This window comes from Dermacentor andersoni, chromosome 1, assembly GCF_023375885.2.
Source record: "Dermacentor andersoni chromosome 1, qqDerAnde1_hic_scaffold, whole genome shotgun sequence".
Lineage (NCBI taxonomy): Eukaryota > Metazoa > Arthropoda > Arachnida > Ixodida > Ixodidae > Dermacentor > Dermacentor andersoni.
The window spans coordinates 133,829,177-133,853,232 of record NC_092814.1 but is presented as its reverse complement, the minus strand read 5'-3'; the positions used below and the strand labels follow the sequence as shown (position 1 = coordinate 133,853,232).

The 24,056-nt window shown below is 44.2% G+C and overlaps 1 protein-coding gene across 1 annotated transcript in view; it reads right to left on the bottom strand.

Moving 5' to 3' along the window:
• Positions 1 to 24,056, bottom strand: part of LOC126544252 (E3 ubiquitin-protein ligase UHRF1-like) — a 96,049-nt gene that overhangs the window by 56,309 nt on the left and 15,684 nt on the right. The window contains exons 5-7 of the mRNA XM_050191504.2: positions 20,665 to 20,877; positions 20,016 to 20,137; positions 5,783 to 5,969 (exon numbers count right to left, since the gene is read on the bottom strand). Of these exons, the coding sequence (XP_050047461.1) occupies positions 5,783 to 5,969; positions 20,016 to 20,137; positions 20,665 to 20,877 (522 nt within the window). The remainder of the gene's footprint in view (positions 1 to 5,782; positions 5,970 to 20,015; positions 20,138 to 20,664; positions 20,878 to 24,056) is intronic.

Below are 24,056 nucleotides of genomic sequence, written 5' to 3'. Positions count from 1 at the left end.
ATACTTACTGCTGAACGAGCACAATGACAGGTTTCTGCGAGCAGTGGCCACAGTGCACAAATTGCGCTTATGACCAAAACGTAGTACAGTCAAACCCGGCTATATCGAACTCGCAATAAAACGCCTATCAGTTCGATATAGAGCATAATTCGATATAAGCCTGCTAAATAATTGGATGTCATAAAAGCACATACCATTTATAAAATCACTTTATTAACGAAACTAGCTTAGTTTGGCATAAATTAGTCCTGCATTTTCTTCTGCTTGGGCAATTTCGCTGCCTGCGATGCACGCACTTCCCCACGTTGTCTAAGGAGTTGGAGCAGCTGAGGCCGCAACCTTCCGCATTCGCGCAGAAGCGCCGGACTAATGCGAGTGCACCAATCACTTCGGAGGATGTGGGCAAAGGACCGTAGTTGCTTTCCTCAATGTGCCTACTGTCATTTGTGCTCGGTACGATGTCGGCGATGTAGTCTTCGTTTCCGGGCTCTACCATGGTCGCGACACCATCATCTGCACTCACAAACTCGTCCACCGTTGATTCAAATGTCCCGGAAATTTTGTCAGCTAGCTCCAAACTTCGGCAACACCGGCAACGGCTTCGTCGCATTCATCAGAATTTACAGTCCTCACCGAGCACGCGGAAACCGGCACGTGTGAAGAACCCCTCGTACACGGCCGTGCGTATGCGTCGGGCGCCATGGGCACCGGGTTGCGAGTCTGGCCACTTTAGCCCTAATCGTGCCGAGAGTGCTCCTCGGAATCTTGCACGCTGCGCGGACATCCAACTTCTCATCGCGTTCGACGCGATTTATGATTTCGAGCTTCACGACGAAAGGCGAATTCTGCCGCTTCATCACGGCAACACTGCGGGAGAAGGCCCACAAGGCGCAAACACAATAAACCAGAGAAGCAGCCAGACAACTCGCACTTTCGGCATCTTGCACGAAGAGAGCACAAGAGCTTCTGATTGGCTGTCTGAGCAAGCGCTGTAGGCGGGCCAGGGTCATCTTTTGCTGGGGAGTGTCGCTAGATAGTGATCTAAAGAAAGGAAGGACGCTTGATTCTGCAACCCGTGTGGGAGCACGGCAAAGCGTCGTCAGGGGAGAGGGATGGTAAGTGAAAGATGATAGAAAAAGAGGGAGGATGGTGGCCTAATAGACTCCACTATGCGCGACACGGGGAGTGTCGACGGCTCGCCCGAACAGCCCCAGATAGCGCGGTCACGGTAGGGAGAGCGGTTGGATGGAGCCGCGCCGCCGGGTTTCCCCGCTACCGCGAGGGAAAGCCAACCTCTGGGGGCACTTTTCCGCCGCTTGACGTTCGATATATCGGGAGTCACTGCAATATTTGTTCGATGTAAGCGTAATTTTTGCTATATATACTCATTGTAACTATACTGTGACCAGAAATTGTTCGATATATACAATAATTCGATGTAAACGGGTTAGATATAGTCAGGTTCGACTGTACACCACATACTGGGAGCACAAGGTTACAGAAATAAATAGTACATAATTTCACATAACTTAATGTAAACAAGTTGTAATATGCAAAGTAGTCTGTAGAAAGCGTGGCAGATCAAAAACAACTGCACTGCAAAACACACAAAGTGATAGTTCCATGACTGCACTACTTGAGAAGCTACCATAGCATTGCCTGCAAAGTATGAAACCGAGTATGAGGATTCATACAGTTGTCTACCAAAATTACTAAAGAGAACTCTAGCACTAAGATCATTCAGCTTCCATGGGAATGATGGTTAGTACAGTAGACTTTCGTTAATTCAATTCCAGTTAATTCAGTTTTTCCATCAATTCAATCTCGACTGAGGGCGCCTGACTTCTATGGTGACCCAAATAGCGACCCCTACACTGGCAGTGTCTGTCTCGGCAGAGCTTAGTGGACAGTGACTGCATTAAACACACATCAACCTCCCATCAAAAGCACCTAACTTTGGCCTGCCCTAGAATGATGTTCAAGCAATAACGGTAGCTCACAATGTCTGATTACAGTATTTACCCAATCCTAAATAGCACTTTTTTTTTTGTCCATGAAAATGAGCCAAACACTGCACTTCCATGCTTTGCCGTATAGCAAATGCATTGCGGCGAAGCTGACTTTAGGAAACCGGCCACCACTGCGCAATACACATTAGACCCCCTGCCCATTTTTCTTGCCAAGAACTCGTGTGCATAACAGATTTCTACTTTGTTCAGGAGCTTTAAAGTTATCTCTATGTTAGTTTTCTACATTGGACACATAAAAAGCAGGCGTGCGTTTGATTCAGGAGTGTGTTAGAATGGGACAAACATTGCCAAATGAATCGGCGATGTGTTCTGAAGCTTTTTTTTTTCTTTTTTTTTCATCTTGTTTAGTATGACTCGTCAGATAATGCGATCAGTTTTGTTGGTCCCATCAGAGTCGAATTGACAGAAGTCGAATGTACATGGGTATGTCTGATCGTGCTAGTGGCTTCAAACATTCTTCTGGTTTTATTGACTATGCTTTATGTGCCTTTATTGGCCTATATTTTGAAGTAATCCTATTTTTCTAAACACAGAGAACAATAAATGCACAATCATTGCAAACTGCTGCATTTGTAATGAAATATTTTGTTCAAAATGATCAATTTGCAAAGTCACAATGCCACTTGAAGCCAGAAGGATGAAGTTTAGACAAATCCACTTATACTAACCACAATTTTCATGATGGCTGAACTGCTATACTCGCAGCTCCCATAAACACTAGTGCCAGAGTTCCCTCTAGTAATTCCCTCTGTGAAAATTAACAAAAGCACAGTGAATAAGGCACCAGATGTGCTTTCACACACTTCTTGCTCAGGCTGATATCAGCACTACAAAGATTACTGCAGGCCTGCCATATAAGGTTGAGTACACTAATAACAAACCCCAGTTATAAAGAACTCTTATATTACAAATGCCACACTGTGACCATCAGAGTTTGCCAGCAGGTAATGACACTATGCACAGCAGCCAATGGCACAGCAGGCAATATGTAGACCCAGAACGCTGTTGTAACACTCACAAGCAGAACTCACGTGCACAGGATAAATCCGTGCACCTGTTCTTATGCTACATTCTTTGCTTGCTTTGCCAGCATGGGCCACACTAAGGCACAATCTTCTGGGCACAAAGATGATAACAAAGCTAACATAACTTGCCCAGCCATGGAATAGCAGTTTGAAGCTTCACTGCATTTTTATCATTTTCATCCTTTATGGCTGTCGGGTAGTGGTGAACATTACTTCTACAACTTATCTTCACTACATTTAACTGTTTAATGACAAAAACTGGGAGTCACTGCCCCCAACTATGAGTGCTTTCAACTGCAGACACTTGCATGGCATCCTTGAAGCCATGGATCTTCACTAGAAGCCTCAGTGATGAGTACTTCTCAACATCAGTAATATGTTGCCTACATTGCCCTTATGCTGTGTTATTGCTAACAAATTGCCAGGTTGGTGATTAAAACTGGGTTTATTGAAATCTTTCTGAGCATTGTTTCTGTACTTCATAGCCATCTCTCATAGATGCAAGCTGTATGCTTTTTTTTTTCTTATTGTACACACTGAAATGCTATAAAAATACCTGTAAATGATGGATACAAGAATTTTCTACAATATATATGTATGCATTCCTTTTCTCTTGCAATGCTCCAATTAACATTACTTATTGGGTGCCTGCCAGGCACGGCCCTTCAAGCCCTACGTGGCTTTAACATCCTGTATGTTATAACTGATACTTTAGTTTTAGCAATAATTTATTATTATTATTATTATTTGTCTTCCCTGAATGGCCTTTATTAAAAACCACAATTATCAGTCTGCACTGAAAAATAACGTTTCCATTATCAATACCTTTTCAACATAAATATTCATGCTTTGCTTCCTCTTCAAGCAATCACACAGTATAAATGCACAGTGATATCCTTATAACTGGGCTCAACTGTATTCCAGGGGGTCTACCAAGTTGACATGTTCAAATTCCCTGAGTTTTCCAGGTTTTCCCCAAGTGACACAGAACTTTGTTTTGTGTCAGGACGGGCTGACACCATGTTGCCCAATGCTGTCACTCTCTAGTAAGCATGTCAAAAAATAAAAAAACGACTTAATCCAGTTTGAATAGTAAGGAGTAGTGCTTATCTTATTCAAAATAGAAAACTAAAGGGAGGTGTTAGTATAATTGACAGTGAATAAAATATCTTTAAAAAAATGGTAAAGCCCATTGCAAATCAAGTCAAACATTCTCAAATACGAATAAAACGAGATGCATGCAGAACCAAAATTTTCAAAAATGGGCTATTTCTATCCGCTGATAGCAAGTTCATTGGTATTAGGTCCAAACTTTGTCACAAGTGAGATTCTCTCAGCAGCTGGAAAGTCAACCTCAACTGTCCCGACGTACGCTCAGCCCACACACAATGCCTCAAGTGTTGCATTTCACTGTTTTAAAGAGTTTATTTTGGTTTGGATGAGGGTCACCTGCATCTCAGCATCAGCCAACACTTTGCTTTTTTGAGCTCAAGCTCCTTCAAAGAAGAAGCGGCACAGTTCCTTTCCCGATCATTCCTCAATGCGACGGTTTGGTGCAAGTTGAGGAATCTGTTCTCTATGCCTCTCTTTCTGTTCTTGTCCTCGTTCCGCTGCGTGTTCGCCCCACGGACCATCTGAAGCATCCTCTTGGTCAGTTGTACAGTCAACGTCCAATTTTTCGGACTCCCAAGGCCGCAAAAACGTCCGAAAAAACGAATGCATGTTTTTTACTGCCCTTAAGGGCTCAAACCACCACAGGCATGTCCGAAAAAGCACTGAAGGCCTACCAGTACACTTACGATACATATCGGTGCTCGTACTGTGACAGGAGACGGCGGGTGAACGCTTGTTTAATCAAGGAATATGTACTGTGTCCCATGACAATTGCCCCTTCCGACACCTAAGCTTCACCGCAAGATTTCACGCATGCTTCACCACGTTAACTTTGCTGTAATGAGGCAAAAATGCCTTTCAGGAACCGGCATTATGCAACCCGCTGTGCTTTCTAAGCTTGGAATCCAATCGCGAGGATTACAGAGGCAGAGTCGGTGCCATTGCAGACAGCAGCGAATTCTTTCAATGAGAAACACGGCACTGAACGGCAAGAACCTTAACAGCGAACGTCAAAGCAGCTAGGCCACGCGTTGCAGTGGTGGTAGCTACGGCTGCCAGCGGATCTGCATGCGAGAGTGCCGGCTTGAGGCGGTGCGATAATCAAAACGGATGTGTTGGCTTTGATTAATGCTGTTTCGGACCTGTGGTCGCGGCAAAAAGTGTGGAAACTCGGATGGCGAAGGGTTCCTGCGTCCGAAATGTCAGACGTTCTTATAGATTGACTCTATCGGGTATGTGGTGGTACCACAAAGCCATTCGCATTATCGGGCATGTCCCAAAAATCGGTCGTTGACTGTACACTGGAAACTCCTCTAGCCGACGACATGGCGTCAAAGACAATTCATTACGATTCCGTTGTTTTACTCAAGCCAGCATTAGGGCGACTTTCATTGACTTCCAATAAAATGACACTAATTCTCCCTGACAGAAGCATAAATTCCCCAAAGTTTTCCTAAGTATTACAAGACTATTCAAAATTCCGAGAATTCTCGGTTGGCAGACACCATGTATTCACATTTTTATCTGCTTCTACATTGGTGAGGAAAAAAATCCGTGGACTAAATGTGGTGGAAGCAAACTGTAGGTCCAGTTGGCATCCCTTCCATTACATACCAGTGCTCTTCCTCTGGCAGTTCTTCTAAAGGTGGCTCAAGGCAGCCCAAGTGAAAAGCCCGGTCACATTCGTCACAAAGCAACTGCCGCTCAGGCTCCTTTTTACTTCCACAACGACAGCAAGCACAGTGGCGGCAGCGGCGCTCTGGTCGATCACCACAGTGTGTGCAGTCAGGCTGCCGTCGACCTGGACCACATAACACAATAAACTGCATTCTATCGAAACTAAATTACAGATGACACATTTATCAGCTGGCCAGCGCTTGTTGTTGCCTTGCCAGCTTTGCATCACAATCATAAATATGATTAATATTAATCCATTGAAGGCCTTCGAGCTCAGTTAGTTCTCAGCCATATTTGTTTGTTTCTTTGTGTGCGAGAGAGTGTTTTTGTTTAGGGGTAGAGAAGCTTTTGATGAACCTGTCTTGCCAAGTATATTTTGCAGCAGTTAGCACAGCTGTTCACAAACTTAGCTCATGGAATATTGTCATAGTTATCACTAAATACAAAAGGTGGCAGTTGAAGCACCTCCACTCCTTGACACAAAAAAGGCAAAGTTTCCTACAATAATTACTAGAGGGAACTCTGGGTAGTATGATGGGTAGTATGATGCATAGTACATGGTTCTGTCAGATATTCATGCTCGTGGATTAAGACATTCTTGTGGCTTCATTTATTACACTTTATCTTCCTTCATTCTCCAAAATTTCAGAGCAGTCTATACTTTTCCAAGTGCAGAAGACTCTACGAACACGCAAAATCACTACTAATTGCAGCCTATCGAGGTGGCAAAAAAAATGCCACGTGTGCTCTGAGCACTATCATACAGCTGAAATGAAACTTTATCATTCCAGAATGATCACATCACACATTTTCTATAAAGGGACACGAAGGCAAATAAAGTCAAACCCCGATATAACGAACCTCAATTTAACGAAATTCGCAATGTAATTAACTAGTTTCATTCACCAATCTTAGTTCCATTGAAAACAGAGTATTCTCTTTTTGCAATTTAACAAATTTCGTGATGTGGTTTCAATTTATTGATGTTTAAGGCTATTTCAAGCATGTACTTGGAGCCTGTATGGCTGCTAAATCTAGCAAAAGCACGATCAAAATGTCAGCTGAGGAAGAAATTTGTTGCAAATGTCATCTGGCATGAAAAGTTCGAGCGGCAAAAACACCATCAAAGTGTGCACTCCGGGAAGCAGTATGCAGGAAATACCACTGCACATTTCTCATGTAACAGCTGTGGGGCACGTGGCAGCTCAGAGCGCTCAAAGAAATGCGAGAGATGATTGATTCAGCGCAAGGAGAGTGGGGAAGAGGTGAGTGTGCGGTAACGTGATCAACAGGGTGTCTACCAAGTTGGAATTCAAGTTCCCAGAGTTTTCCAGGTTTTCTCTGAGCGACACAGAACTTTATTTTATGTCAAGACAGGCTGGACACCACATCACCCGATGCTGTCACTCTCAAGTAAGCATTTAAAAAAAAATTTTTAAATAAGAACTTAGTCCAGTTTGAATAGCAAATAGTGTTTCTTTTATTCAAAATAGGAAACTTAAGGTAGGAGATAGTAAAATGCATGCACTGCAAATAAAATATCATCGAAAAAGAAAAATGTTAAAGCCCATTGTAAATCAAGTCGAAGATATTCAAATACGAATAAAAAGAGATGCATACAGAAGTAAATATTTTCGAAAATGAGCTATTTCTATCAAGTGATAGCAAGATCATTGGTATTAGGCCCAAACTTTGCCACAAGTGGGACTTCTTTCTCGACAGTTGGAAAGTCTACCTCAACTGTCCTCACATACTCTTAGCCCATGCACAATGCCTCCGTTTTGTGTTTCACTGCTTTCAAGAGTTTATTTTGGCTTGGATGAGGGTCACCTGCATCATCGCGTCAGCCAACACTTGCTTTTTGAGCTCAAGCTCCTTCAAAAAAGAGCCGGCACAGTTCCTTTCCCGACAATTCCTCAACGTGACGGTCATTTCTGTTCTTCTCATTCCGCCGCGCGATTGTCCCACGGACCATTTGAAACACCCTCTTGGTCAGTTGTACAGTCAACGGCCGATTTTTCGTACTCTCTCGGGGCCATGCAAGCGTACGAAAAAATGAATGCACGTTTTTTTACTGCCCTTAAGGGCTCAAATCCTCACAGGCACGTTTGAAAAAGCCGTGAAGGCCTGCCAGTACACTTACTAGGCATATCAGTGCTCGTAATGTGACAGGAGACGGCAGGTGCACGCGTGTATAATTATGGAATACGCACTATGTCCCGTGACCATAGGTCGGCACACTCACTCATGAGTGCACTCACACTCACTCGCACTCATTTCAAAGGCATGAGTGCGAGTGAGTGTGAGCGAAGGTGAGTGCGAGTGCAAGTGCCAGTGAGTGTGAGCGGAGGCGAGTGCGAGTGCGAGCGAGTGCCAGTGAGTGTGAGTGGAAGTGAGTGAAAGTGAGTGCCAGTGAGTATGAGTGTACGTGAGTGTGAACATGACTGAGTGCTATGAGTGTGAGTGGAAGTGAGTGCGAACGAGATTGAGTGCTTGTGAGTGCGGGTGGAAGTGGGTGTGAACATGGTGAGTGCTTGTGAGCGAGTGGAGGTAAGTGTGAACGTGAGTGAGTGCGAGTGCAGATGAGTGTGAACGTGAGTGACTGCTTGTGAGTGCGAGTGGAAATTAGTGTGAACGTGAGCGCGAGTGCAGGTGAGTATGAATGTGAGTGAGTGCTTGTGAGTCGAGGTGAGTCTGAATACGAGTGTGAATGATGGTATGAATGTAATAGCGTCCTCGATCACCCGCACCGGTGCGCACCGGGGCGCCTTGGTGCGCACTTTCATCCTCGATCAACTGCACCGGTGCACACCGACCATCCTCGATCACCGGAAGCGCACCCTGTTGGAGCGGTTTTCCGTTGCCCCATCTCGCACCGAGAAAATCGGCGGTGCGCCGGGGTGCAATCCCAGCAAGCACTGCGGGACGTGCGACGCGCGCGCGCACTGCCGACTGCAGAACCGCGGACGCTCTGGCCCGATAGCTGCGCAAGCTGCGGTTGCAACGAAGTTGACGGAGTTAGCTAGTGGAGATGGCAATGAGAAAGGAAGCGCTCCTAGTTGCTGCAATCGATGAGCTTTTTTCAAGTTCGTCTGACAGCGAAGACGACATGCTGATTGACCTCGTCCAAGAACAATGTGGTGAAGAGCGGCCGAAAGTGGACAGGTTCGTTGAACAGGTCGTCAGGAACGGGTCGTCAGGATTAATTATAAAATCCATTGGTGTTTGCTTGCAACCAGGTATGTCGGAGCACGCAGTTTGACAAGGTTCGAGCGCTTGCCGCAGATGCTCAGCACCTGCAAACAATAAAATGTGCGCGCACGCGTGTTCGCGCACGTTTTTCGCGCCAGGGGCAATGTAGCGCTGCAGGCAAGCACCCTGCACGGGGTGCAGTTTTGTCCTCGATGTTGACCCTCCGCAGTGCTCCACCACGGCAGTGCAAAGCGCACCATTCTGGTTTCGGGGCAACACCGGGGCAAGGTGATCGAGGACGCTATAAGTGAGTGCTCGTGAGTGTTAGTAGACGTACGAAGGTGAGTGAGTGAGCGTGAGTAGACATCAGCATGAACATGGGCGAGTATATCACAGCTAGCACAACAATTGAAGAAGTTTAAAGTTCCATTCAAGAATGGAACGCGATAGCGTAAACGTGCTATGTTTGCATCGAAAATCATGGGAGGCTGTTGTTGGTGGGAGCCTATCGAAGAGGAAGTGGACGCAGCATCGAAGGCGCGAGCATGTGCCACGTCCAAACTCCTTTTCTTCATACAAAACCCCGTTTAGGAGCCGCAATGCGCACCATCAACCGACAGTGGCTGAATAGGTTAACATGCTGGTCTTGCAACCCATAGTTCCTGGGGTCGAATTCCCGGCCTCCAATTTTATTTTCAGGTTATCGTCTATTTATTACCTTTATCGGAAATTTTCGCTCACGGCCAACAGCACCGACAATGCCAACACCGGATTTTCTGTGAAACAAGCTTCTAAACGCTATCGCAATTTAAAAGCAACAATCTGTCTTATTTAAGAATATATCACTATCTGAACCATCAAAAGTTAACGTCCCATGTCAAGGTCACCGCTCCTGCGTTGCCACTCCCATTACCATGATATGCACATGCATTATTTCTGTGAATATGCTATCATTTGCAGGTGCTAGAAAGCGCGAAACAATCATCTGTTCTCATTGATGGAAGTGGAACGGCTTCCAATGGATGTAAAGTTGGGAGGCATGTGAGTGAGGAGACTAAATTGGTCTTTAAGCAACACTTACTCGTTCTGTGTGGATTAAAACCAGCCATGTCACTACGAGAAAATCTCTCGTTGAAAATTCACTGTTAGCAAAAACTTTTTAATTGGGGTGCATATTTACACTCCACGTCCGTTTCTCTTTTCTCGGCAGTTGACTTTCACTTTCCAATGTATATTAGTGCTAACACGATGCATTTGAGTGTTCAAGAAGACAAGCCCAATTGTTCTGGTGCGCCTCCATTCATCACTTACATAGTTTATTGTTACGTAATGATTTTTTTTAGTGTAATGCATGTAAAACAACTCTTTCTATTGTCTCGAATACACGAGTGACTACTCACTTGTACGCCAAGCGTATGCTATCTCAGCTAATTAGTTGTCATGGTTTGTGCAATAAATGAACAACTAAACAAAGAGTGCAACTGTTAGCGCAACCGTAAAGCACAGTCAAAATCAGGCATGGGAAGACCTTTGCAGGCGGCGCCAGAGGGATGGCTCCTCGCCTTTAGGGAGACGCCGACGAGTCGCCGAGACACGACTGTTGGAACTTGGAAGTCATGCGAGCCGTGCATGCGCGTGCATGCGTGTATACCAGCAGCGCCTACTCTTCCTTCAGACTGACACCCCTTCTCCCCGTCTGCCGGCGCAACAAGTTGACGCCGGGTGCTTGCAAGTGTGCACATGAGACGGTTATGCCCATTTATGGTCCAATTTTGCACCTGCGTTCCTGATTGGACCAAACCATGCTAGGGAGACCTGGAATACTGGTAGGGTGAAGCTTTTCAGGAGAACTGCCACGCCGCCTTGCTGCTTGGCTGCACCCTTGGGCTTTCTCCGCTGTGCAAGCTGCACCAAAGCGGCGGTTGTCTGCTATGCGCTTGATATTTTGGTCGCTGTTAGGCAACATTGCGATAATTTCACTCCTATAGTATACTACGTAACTGCAAGATAACACTGCAGCGACTCACCGCACAGCTAGAGAACGCGTTTGTGTGCTGTAAATACGGGGATTTTGTATATTTCCTTCTATGCTTGCAAGTTTGTCACCGCAATGGTCCGTACTTATGGGGCTGTTTCAGGCACACATTCAGTGCGCACTTCATTGTGAGCGGAGGTATTTAGTTAGGTGTGGAATGACGAACGTAAACGTGCTACAAAGTAGAATAAGCACGAGATCACGCGCCTAACCAGCAGAACGAAGCAGATATAAAAGGCTTGCTCATACTAATGCTTTGTGCCTTTCATTTACTTTCTTTTATTTCAGGCGTTGGATTTGCTTTACAAGACTGCCTTCCGCGCTCTGCTGTTTCATTCTTAACATGAAAGTAAATTTAGCAACTTATTCAGTTTGCTCGCCGGTTCGTACATAGCAACTATACTTGCTGATCAATTAATACGTAGCTGTAATTACATAATGAATATAGTCAACTTATTATAAGGACGTATACTTCTCACGTTTTACTGCCATTGAAGGCAATAGCAGTACTGATATTTAAAGTTAATAGAAATATTTGCAGTGCATCAAGGGTTGTACTTTAATGCAAACACACATAAAGCGTCATGCGCAATAAATGCTTGCTGGTTTACATAGCAATCCTACCTTAGGCAATAAATTATGCTTACAACTATCCCAGTGGCGGGTCATTTGCATACGATAGCATGACACAAGTTAATGTTGATGATTTATGAGAGGACTCACGGAATATATAACAAGGCTGTTGTAACAGTTGAACTTCTAACAATAAAGGCGTAAATGGCTGGCGAGAAATAGTTATATATTAATTTCAATCTAGAAAAATAAATTTGTGTATAAATGGAAAATTTCCTAAAAGGAGGAGGGGTCGGACAAATGCAGATGACGCAGATGTAAGATTCAATGTTTCTGGCGGGTTGACCGGTTGTTTCCGCGTCATATCACCTCCAGACCTCTCTCCTTTTGCTCTTCTCATTGACCTATCATACGTAAAGTAAAGCCCCTGCACCTTTTTAGTCATACGGCGTAATCTTAGTAATGTCGTCTTCGCATTACATCACCACTTCCAGTCTCCTAACCTTTCTCGCTTCTCATATTAAGCTATCATACGGCGTAATGTCGTCCCCACATTGCATCACCGCTCCCGATATTTCTTTACTTTCTCTCTTCTCTTCCGTAGTTATGTGCCTCCGCCGCATTGCTAGGCATTGCATCAATGCAACAATTCAGAGCCAAGTGTACTCACTACACTTCTTGATAAAGATGCTGCAGGTGGTGCAAAGCCAGATAAATGTGGCTTGATCGAAAGGCTAATAGAAGAAGGCAACCTGACTGGTGCAGAACCAGATCACGCTGAAAGCGTGTCTAAAAAAAAAAGTGATGAAAGGCTCATTCTTTACATTTGCAGCTATGTGACTAGGAATATTGTTCTGAAAACAAAGTGTGAACATTCTTGCAATATTCTACTAACCAAGAAAGAATACGTTAGTCAGCTGAGCACAGCTGATTACACACGTCTAGCTGCGGGACAAGGGAGGCTTGCTGTACCCGTCTGGCCATCTCCTTAGATTTATCAGAGATTTTGAAAAGCTTGTCACAAGCTGCAGTGTTTCAGTACTCGGGAGCTCCATCACGAAAGTGTGATGGACATTACTGAACTCATCAGAAAAAAACTGGAAGTTGCGGTCAGGTGCCCTATTTGCGCGCATTCACTTGCCGGTGAAATTATTGCATTCTATGTAACTACTCGTCTCCATTTTTTTGCGATGTCTTTGAAACGCGCAAAGGCTAACCGCTGTGAATCTTCAAAATATGTGAAGTTAAGCTGCTGTACGTGAGACTGAGTTATTTGAATCTGTTTAAAACATTCTCATCTATTGCACTTTTTAGGGTGAAGCAATCCCAGCACCTCGGATGAATACATTATATTGATGTACAGTGACCCATGTAGAAAGACACAAGGGCGATGCATGACAGACTCCTGCATACCCCGAAACATGCAGTCTGTACCTGCTTATAATGAATATTTGTCGTCTCATGTTATATTTTTGTCAGGCACGAAACATAGGAGACCTCTCTATTTGTTGATTATATTATTTACATAGAGCAGGTTTGTATTCCTGAACAATTTTCTAAAGTGGCTGAAATAACACTTTTACGTTTGTACATTGCTTGCTGTATTTTTGATTCAGCAGTTATTTAATTTATACAGCAAAAATGCTAGTACCTATGCCCTTAATTTTATCTGAATATCTGTAAAGTCTATTTCTGTGGGACACCTTTTGTGTAAAACCTAGTGGAATAAAGTTTACCTGGCATTGCTTTTATTTCTAATGTCTGCACTTAATACAAGCTTTGTCTAAGCTCGTTGCTGCGTGCTATCTCTGAAGCGAAATAAGCTAACATGATTGCAGCGCTACGGTCGTCTATACTCTTTATCTCATTTCCCTTAAGCTCTCTTTCGGTGCTCTTTGGATAACAAAGTATTAGTCGAGGCTAACAAATTGTCGAACGAAAACATTTGGATCTGGCCGTAAACCACAGGCAACCGTGACTAGAAAGCTTGTAGTGGTGAGTGAAGCTGTTACTGCACCTAAGTACTTCAGTTGACTACGTGAGTAAATTAGTTCTTTTGTCACTCTTAATTATTGCATGCAACACTCTTTCGGCCGCTTACGCATGTGAATAACTTTGTTTTCGTTCTCTCCTTGTGTGAGACTTCATTTAGTGTGTTTCTATGCACGCACAACTCCCACATTACCGTTTCCGAACTCTAACACTGGAACTAGGCCGCGCTGATGCCGTTCGACACATGACATTTGCGTTATCTTGCTGCCCCAGCACTAAGACAACGCTTAAAGATGGATAAGTTCCATGCTGTACTGCACCATTGAAGTTAAATAGCCTCTAAGTGTCTTGCGTACAAACTGAAGGCAAGAAAACTACAGTGCGTAGCAGAGGCCTCTAGCTTCCCGCTTGCTTCCCAAGCGCAGAAAGCCAACGGGTCTGGGCTTTAACGGGTCCAGCACAGCAGCGGCACAGCGCGGCAGTTCCCCGCAAAAGCCTCGCGCAGGAGCCGGCGCTTTGGACACTCTCCCAGTTTTCTAGGCATGGAGGGTTCTAGGTAGAATGTACTAGTACACTAATTCTAGGTCACTCATACTGTACTCGTGTTCCAGACCGCCGTGTGAATCTCCGCATGGCTCCCATTGGTCGAGTTAATGCAGCCGCTCTTTTCGACGCTAGAGCCAAGGTGCCCTTCAGTTACGGCCCTTTCGGGTGGGCGATACTTCGTGAAAGTGGCGGCGGTCAGTGCGAGTGAGTGCCAGTGAGTGTGAGCAGAGGTGAGTGCCAGTAAGTGTGAGCGGAAGCGTGTGCGAGCGAGGGCCAGTGAGTGCGAGTGGAGGTGAGTGCGAGTGAGTGCCAGTAAGTGTGAGCGGAGGTGTGTGCAAGTAAGTGAGTGCCGGTGAGCGTGAGTGGAGGTGAGTGCAAGTGCTTGCCAGTGAGTGTGAGCAGAGGTGAGTGCGAGTGTGAGTGAGTGCCAGCAAGTGTGAGCGAAGGTGAGTGTGAGTGCAAGTTAGTGTGAGTGGAGGTGAGTGCGAGTGCATGCCAGTGAGTGTGAGTGGAGATGAGCGAGTGTGAGCGGAGATGAATGCGAGTGAGTGTGAGTCCGAGTGAGTGCTTGTGAGTGCGAACGGTTCACGGTGAGCGTGAATGTGAGCGAGTTCGGGACCTGGAAAAATTATGGTGAGTAAGTGTGAGTGAGTATTCTCCCACACTGCCGACCTATGCTCGTGACAACTGCCCCTTCCCACGCTTGTTAGGCTTCACCGCGTAACATCGCTGTGCTGAGGCAAAGCTGCCTCACCGGCAGCTTGCAACACGCTATGTTTTCTAAGCTTGGAAGCCAATCGCAAGGATTACAGAGGCGGAGGAGGTGCCAGTACTGACAGCGGCGAATTCTTTTAATGAAAAACACGGCACCGAACAGCAAGAACCTTAATAACGAACGTCGAAGCAGCTAAGCCTAGCGTTGCCGCGGTGGTGGCTACGGCTGCCAGCGGATCTGTGTGCGAGGGCGCTGGTTCGAGGCGGAGAGATAATCAAAACGGCGGTGTTGGCTTTGATTAATACCATTTAGGACCTGCGGTCGCGGCAAAAAGTCCCGAAAATCGGACAGCGAAGGGTTCTCGCGTCTGAAATTACAGACGTTCTTATGCATTGACACTATGGGGCATGTGGTGGTGGCACGAAGCCGTCCACATTATCGGGCATTTCACAAAAATCGGGCGTCCGGAAACCCGGTCGTTGAATGCACACTGGCAACTCCTCCAGCCGACGACACGGCGTCAAAGACAATTCGTTACAATTCCTCTCTTTCACTCGAGCCAGCAGTAAGGTGACTTACGTTCCCTTTGAATAAAATTACAGCTAACTTTCCCTGATTGAAGCACAAATTCCCCAAGTTTTCCCCAAGTTTTTCCAGACTAATCAATATCCCTGAGAATTTCCGGTTTTCCCGGTTGGTAGACACCCTGGATCAAACCTGCACTAGAGGAGGGAGGGGGCAGAGGGCAGGTGGTGGGGGACACACGCCTATCCACTCTCTACCCTACACACACGTTTCCTCTCCTCTCCTCTACCCTTGCTGTAGCTGCGCATTGCTGTCCTTATGTGGGTTACGCACCATATCTTGGAAGTAATCTTTGGCAAGTGCAAAAGCCAAGCTGAGGTGGTTGATGCCTCAATGCACATTTCGTTCCTGCACATATAGTGTTGGCGGTCGCGTAATCTCAAGTTTTCATTCGCATTGTGGCAGTGAGTGTTCTTGATCATAGAGCGAGATTTTTGCTTGAGGACGTGCAACACTTATAAAACTACGAATCTTGTTTTTTGTAGTTTGTCTCTTTGCTATTGCCATCAATGTTCCACCTTTCTGGCAAAATTGCAACATTTTGCTTTTTTTTTTCAGAACGAATATCTATCTTTTCACAATTTTCTTTTTTTTTTCAGGACGAATATCCATCTTTTCACACTTTCGTTTTTAATTTGAGGGCAAGATCTGATGACGGCTGCGGGCACTAAGCGTGTTCAGCCATGGCGTCCAAGATTTACAGCACCACACAACGCAACAAACTAATCACGGACGCTGTGAGCCACACCAATGCATTGCTCTCAGTGCCACCTGCACCACGTGCGCTAGCGCTTTTAACCACGCTATTATGGCTCGACCTTCTTGTGATGTTTATAAGTCATTACTGACAAGATGCTGTCTACCAGGAATATTCTGGGAATAAGTGAAATGATTCTTACTGATCGAATTAATGAAATTTGCAATTTAACGAAGCTTTTTGCCGCAAGTACAACAATGTTATATCAAGATACGACTATATTAGGTCAAGGTAAAGTGATAGATTAGTGCTCAAGAACGTCTAAGGCATCAATGGTATCACGAACAGAGCTTTAGTAATCGAGAAATTGAGGTAAGTGAAGGACACAATTGGAGAGTTCCCCGAGACATTCAAGTACTAGCCCGATGACAAAGGCACAATTATAATTCTGAGACTAGTGCTCAACCACTTGTAATAAAAAGATCATTGTATTGCATTATAAGACGAAAGAAAATGCTACTTGTCCAGTTCTATTTTATATTTAGAAAAAAGAACTCATTGAAGAACCGAAGAATTCCGAAGAACCGAAGAACTCGAAGAACCGCTCAGCGGCATTCAGTTGGACATTAATTTTGCATTCACAACTCGTAAGAAGTGCTTAGGTGTCCTTAAATTTTTTTTTCTTCTTATATGACCTTTCAACTGCCCATGGTGAGAGCTTACCTTACCTTCATGTGGAGAAAAACTAGATCGCAGACACGCTGGTAATCTGGCACACAAATGATATTATGAAGGGGAGCGTCACTGCACCGCATCAGTGCATTGTAAGACAGTTGTCATACACAAAATAGAAGGAGAAAGGCTCCTACTGTAAGAGTTCTAGCTTCTTTTCATCAATGTTGTTTGGTGAGCATAGTATGGGGACATTGGCCACATAACACCCTTGACCCAATGTGTCTGACGCACCAGCTTTTGCCTTTGCCACTTCTCATTTCATAATCTGTTCGTCTGCCTGGCCTGTTCTGCACAAGAAGAGCCATGCAACCACATGCATTGTGAGCTTGGTTGCTCCGTTTGGCTCCTTGTGTATGTATAAGGGGCTTTTCTAATGCCGTGTGATCTCCTTTCCACATGCAGGGAGCAAGCAACAGAAAAAGAAAGAGTACAATGCAGAAGGCCAGAAATAGAGAAGTGCAAAATTTTTTTGACAAACAACAATGAAGATTCCTCACTGCTATGAGCTGCCCACAATGGGTAACATGAAAAGATGAAAACATTGGTTTGGGGGAATAAACAAGGAAATGAGATGCTGACCGCACAAGCTGAAGGCTTGAAACAAAGCAACATGAGCATGTGCATAATGCAAGAAGCACAAACGAGCAATTAAAGAATACAAAAAATCAGGGCCACAATGGGCCGCATTGTTCACTGTGGGCTAAAAAGCACCGCTGCTTATATAAATGCACAAAGGTGTAAACATAATGCTATCATTTTTTTTTTCTCTGCTTTTGTCAAAGAAAGAAAAAGTTGATCCACCTCCGTGGCAGCTTTGCCTGCAGTGCCCCAACAATAGCAAAAAATTTATACTCTGATGCAACAAGTAGCAAGACTGCTTTCACTATGCAACTGGCATAGCAGTGCTATTGACGCAATTTATTTGCACAGAAATGCCAGCCACATTGAACGAGAGTAGTACCAGAGTCCATTTATACCACTGGTCACAATACTTCAGGCCAAGTTTGCTATAGGGACAGCAGCTGCCACTAGGGGTGCCAGTGCAGATGAGAAGGCCACGATTGCTGGTGTTGTTGCCTTGCTTTGGCAGTTTAGAATAGTTTAGATGGGCTTAGGCCCAATCGCACTAGGCAGACACAATGCCTATTTTGGTCTGCCAACTTCCTGTGACAGCTGTGTGGCGCCGACAGTCATGTAGGCAGCAGTGGCATCGTCGGTATACAAGTCAGGTGATTTTGTTGCTACACTGCAATGTCACAACAGCCCCCTGTGCCGTTACAGCTGACATGGAATTCTCGTCACTGATTTCTACATGTGCTGCTCGCTTTTTTTTTTTTTTTTACTCATTCTCCACAAGACATTTAGCATATTCGCAGCAAGAAACAGAGTACAGCTTTCCGCATTTAAATACCATTTATCCAATGGTGCATTTCTTCGCACCAGCACGTACGGCCACACTTGGTTGTTCACTTCAAGCACAGCGTAAACTGTGCAGTGCTGACACAAAATACGGACGAAATATGGCAAGGCATGCTGATTTACGAATATGAGCACTGTCGCATCCCACTATCTGAGACGAGCTGCATGATATGAGCGATCGGCGGCTTCAGCTAGAAGCGTCTTTGAAAACAGCGCCTGAGAGACAGTGGGGGGGAGGGGTTAGAACTATTCATCATGCATGCAGCGTGCTTAATGAAGTAGTATTGCCAAAGTAAACCATGCGCGCTTAAGTGTTCAGTTAGAGAGCGCGTGGCTTTCTTTGAAGACATCAATGCCTGCTCTATACTCACATAACTGAGCTAGGCACACTGCAGTATTGTGGAGGCTGTCACTTGTTGCCCCTTTGGCATAGGAGGCAAACAAATATGATGCAAGAATAATATCACAACCACTTCTATAGGTTGTGAACAATACGTACAGAGCTACCACTATATGTAATCGCATTTCATTCATGGAAGCACCAGCAAATGTGACCGGTGGCCTTTGATCGACAATGGTAGCGTACTGATGTTGGCACTACGTAGTGTCGCCGCTTCCAGATTCTTGCGCGCGTACCATACAACACCTCAAATCACTATGGCCAGAACCAAACTGTAGAAGCAGTGCCCATTCCAAGTGCTTATCCTTTAGCTCAGGTCCATCGGTAGTGAGAGCACGAACTCGTCTGCTGAACTAGGCCTAACATTCGCTGAACAAGATCGACACAGCTTCAAACTCTATTTGTACGGATGGAAAAGGCTGACAATTGTGCATGTCAACTGCATAAGCACGTTCAGCTCACTGAGCGCAATTAAATATAGGGTGTCCCAGTTAACATTAGCCATACTGTTGAAAGAAAAAAACACAGTTTGACTGACCAAACACTGTAGGTATCAATCGTATTTTGCACAATGTTTTTCCTTATCCCCCCCCTCCCTTCTTTTTTTTTACGGGCTGGCTAACGTTAACTGGGACACTCAGTATGCGTGCATAAGTATATATATATATATATATATATATATATATATGTGACAGGTGCTGCAGTAATCGTGTTGGCTGCGCGCTGTTTTCTCTCTGCGGTTGATTTCACATAGGTTGGCAGCTCATTTAGTTGGCCCCTTTATTGCTGGAACACTACTGCTACACACAACAGGTGTTCGGCATTGTTCTTCAAGCTCCTCAGGACCATTTAAGCTTCTCTACAAAAGCTAAAAGGCAGAAAGAGAGCACAAAGCCACTACAAAAATCATACAAACAGTCCAGCCAGCTGATACGCCGCTTGCCGAGTGCCCATTCAACGTGCCCCCTCTGAACCAGTGGTGCCACCACGCTGTCACTGTTCAGTGCATATGAAGCTCTCCCATAGCATGACGGAGAAGTTTTGCGACCATTCAAAAAGTATCAAAGGACTCTGGTAATACTAACACAACTGCTTTTTCCATGAGGGCCTTGCTGGGCTGGGTAATTAGCCATAACATGCTCATGCAAATGTAATATGCAAGACAGTGAATACACAGGATTGTGCTGCAACATGCCTAAATTAATGAGCTGTTGAACGTGCTCGTCATTTGTCTTGGCCAAAATGAAATACTAACTTTTTTTTTGCTATTTTGGTACTCACGTTTAACATGGGACTGCTCAAAATTTTGACGGTCTGCAGCATTGACAGCTGGATGCGGCTCAATGGCAAAAAGTTCATCACAGAACATGAGACGGCAATTTTCCAAAGGTGTTTTTGATGCCCTGCAGTAAAACAGAGCACAAAAGCAACACAAGCAGTCTGTAGGTTTTCCTTTAAGTATAAATGCACCAGTGTGAAGCAAATTGTACACATCACCCTGCATGTTCTGTCGTAATTTAGCACACTTGGGTAAGCTCTTCAGTCTACCTTCAACCTCATTTAATAAACCAAGCAGAACATGCCACAATTGAAACACACAAATGTCAAACCAGAGTGCTGGCTAGCACAGTTCTGCATCTGTTCAATATCTGCTCCTTCTGCAGGTGCTATGTGACTGTGACACACATCGTGAAGAACAAAAGGTTTGGACAATAAGCGCAAGAGTACAAATGAAAACTTGTTTGTTTGTGCCTCCTACTTATGCCAGTTCAGTCAGTGTCAAATCACTGCAAGGAAGATTACAAACTTCATGCTCCTATGTAAAAAGCAACTGCTAGCAGCTAAAGAAATTAACCAATAGCCTGCTGTGGCTACTTGCACTTTTAAGAGGACAACAAATGGAAAATTAAAGAAACAGGGCATCACTCACCCAATAAATATGGTGGCCCACAGCTCTTTCTGGGTGCGAGTCGACTTCTTGGAAGTCACCAGGCAGTCATACCAAAAGCCCAATGAGGATGGCTCTTCGACATTGAAATTGACCATGAGTCTATCACCAATGCTCACATCTACAAAGGGGATCAACTTCTTGGCTCGTGGCCGGAGACAGTTCAGATTTAGTGCAACCACTTCGTCTTCATAGCTGTGTAAAACATTTTTTTTTAAACAAGTCATTAGTACACATCTGCTGTAACAATACTCCTTAACTACACCTATGACTTACATAAAAACACAAGCACTACTTGCCCCTAAATATATGAAACATTCAATAGTGACTTGTGCTACTGCATTACTGCACACAAATGCTGAACTTCACAAGGTTCACAAAGTTGGTGATGCACTAATACTAGTTTCTCAGAAAATTATTAGAGGCTGCAGACGTAGCACTGAAAGTGTATTTTAAATGATATATAAGAAACCTAATACAACACATTTCCATTATTTCAACTCCAGTTAAGTCGATCCCCACTAAAGGTCCCGGCCAGCACCCATGCATTTCTATAAGCCTAAACTTTCATTAATTCGATCCTAAAATTGGCCTTTGCCGGTTAATTTGGACTTGTCCATTCAGCATGCATGAGCCTGACCCCTACGGTGAACCTAATAGCAACCTCTTTACTGGCAGTGTCTGTCTCGGCAGAGCTTAGGGGATAGTGAATGCATTTAAAAATGTAAACAAATCTCCAGTCAAAAACGCCTATTTTTGGCCTGCCTGCCATAAGAAGTCCTTTTTTTAATTAAATTCTGATGCACTACATGCCAAACCCAGGATATGATTATGAGTCATGCCATAGTGGGGAACTCCGGAATAATTTTGACCACCTGGGGTTCTTTAACGTGCACTCAATGCACGGTACACAGATGTTTTTGTATTTCATTACATCAAAATGCCGCCACCGCTTCCGGGATTCGATCCCATGCCCTCAGGCATAGCAGCACAATGCCGAAGCCACTGCGCAACCATGGCGGGTAGAAGTTTCTCAAGCAATTAAGGTAGCTCACAATGTCTGATTATGGTATTTACCAGATTCTAACAAGTCATCATCATCATCATCAGCCTATTTTATGTCAACTGCAGGACGAAGGCCTCTCCCTGCGATCTACAATTACCTCTGTCCTGTGCCAACAGATTCCAACCAGCAGCCGCAAATTTCCTAATATCGTCGCACCACCTAGTCTTCTGCCGTCCTCTACTGCGCTTCCCTTCTCTTGGTATCCATTTTGTAACCCTAATGGTCCAACGGTTATCTAACCTGCGCATTACATGACCTGCCCAGCGACATTTCTTTCTCTTAATGTCCATTAGAGTATTGTCTATACCCGTTTGCTCTCTTATCCAAACCGTTCTCTTTCTGTCTGGTAAAGTTATGCCTAGCATTCTTCGTTCCATCGCTCATTGCGCGGTCCTTAACTTGTTCTCAAGCTTCTTTATCAGTCTCCAAGTCTGCCCCATATGTCAGCACCAGTAAAATGCACTGATTGTATACCTTCCTTTTCAATGATAACGGTAAGCTCCCAGTCAGGAGCTCACAATGTCTGCTGTAAGCGATCCAACCCATTTTTATTCTCTGAATTCCTTCTCATGGTCAGGGTTCCCTGTGATTAGTTGACCAAGGTAAATGTACTCCTTCACAGACTCTAAAGGCTTGCTTGCGATCTTGAACTCTTGTTCCCTTGCCCAGTTATTTATCATTATCTTTGTCTTCTGCATATTAACCTTCAACCCTGCTCTTGCACACTCCCTGTTAAGGTTCTCAATCATTTGTTGTGACTCGTCTGCAGTGTTGCTGAATAGAACAATGTCATCGGCAAACCGAAGGTTGCTGAGGTATTCACCGTCGATCCTTATTCCTAAGCCTTCCCAGTTTAATAGCTTGAATACTTACTCAAAGCTTACTCTACAAACCATGCGTCGAAGCTGACTTGGAAAATTGGCTGCCACCGTACAACACATATTACACTTGCCCATATTTCTTGCTAAAAAATCAGGTGTATGCTAGATTTCTACTTTAAGGGCTTTAATGCTATCTCTACGTTAGTTTTGACTTTGGACACATAGAAAGTGGGGATCGCGCTTGATTCGGGGGCTTGCTAGAATCTGTCAAATACTTCCAAATAAATCAGCAATGTGTTTTGAAGTTTTTTCTGCATCTTGCCTAATTCCACCTGCCGGATGATTAGATCAATTTGGTCACTTCAGTCAGGGTCCATTTAACAGAAGTCAACTGTAGTAAATAAAGTTTTACTGCAATCTAATAAAAAACCTAAACACAAAGAAATTTCTGCTGGTTACATATACCTTAAGGCAAGGCAAAAAGGGTGAAATCATGTTTAAAGGAAAAAGAACAAACACAAGGATGCCATTTTTCAACAGTGAGCATAGCAGAATAAAAGGCTTGCTGTTCACTTGTTGTTTGCATTTCATTATGCTAAGCATGGCATAGGCATGTCCTCACCATGAATGATCTGAAAGCTTTACATGCTTCAAGTAGCCTAATAAAGAAAAAGATTTGTTTGCACAAAATGGCAATTTTTTTCGCCTTTTGTTCCTTTGTGAACTCAATAATTGAAGGCACTATGAGAAGACACACTTCAGGACACTAAAAACATTATTTGAAAGGCTGATCTTACAGGAAGTTATCAACTACCACTGAAAGGATGTGCAAGCTGGCTGGTATGTAGTATGTTAAAATATACCGCTCTGCTTGGCCTTATCAAAATCTGTCCTTTCTTTTAAGGTTCATTAAGTTCTACTAGACATTTAGAAGAAACACATGAACTATGGTGTAAAGGCACAATAAACTTTTTTTTGCTGAAGTGCACAATAGTACGTCATCATGGCATACTGTCTAACATAGCCAAAATGTTTCAGCACAGATTTCCAGAAAATTTATAGGAATATCCACATCTTTATTTTGACAAACAGTCATGCAAATCAGCTCAAGTAGCTTAGGCTTAGCCGCAACGTCCAACAGATATAGCGTGGCTAGGCTTTTTGAACATAAACTAGCTCCACATAACAAAGCCAACTTATAAATGACAATTGTAATTGTTGTAAATATACAATAGATGTCTACAAGGGCAATACTTCTGCTACTTGTGCATCACTGCATAATCATAGGTCTGTCAGATAATGAATGTTTCTTTCTTGGCCCTCAAGTCTACAATGGCAATGCACAAGTTCACCCATTCAGCACATGCTCTGACAATTTCAACAAAATTTTCAGAAACTAATAAAGCAAGAAAAGCTCCAAGCACTTTTCATTCAGGTAGCTCTTATTTCCAATTTAACTAGTGTTAGCAGCCAAATTATGCCTATTT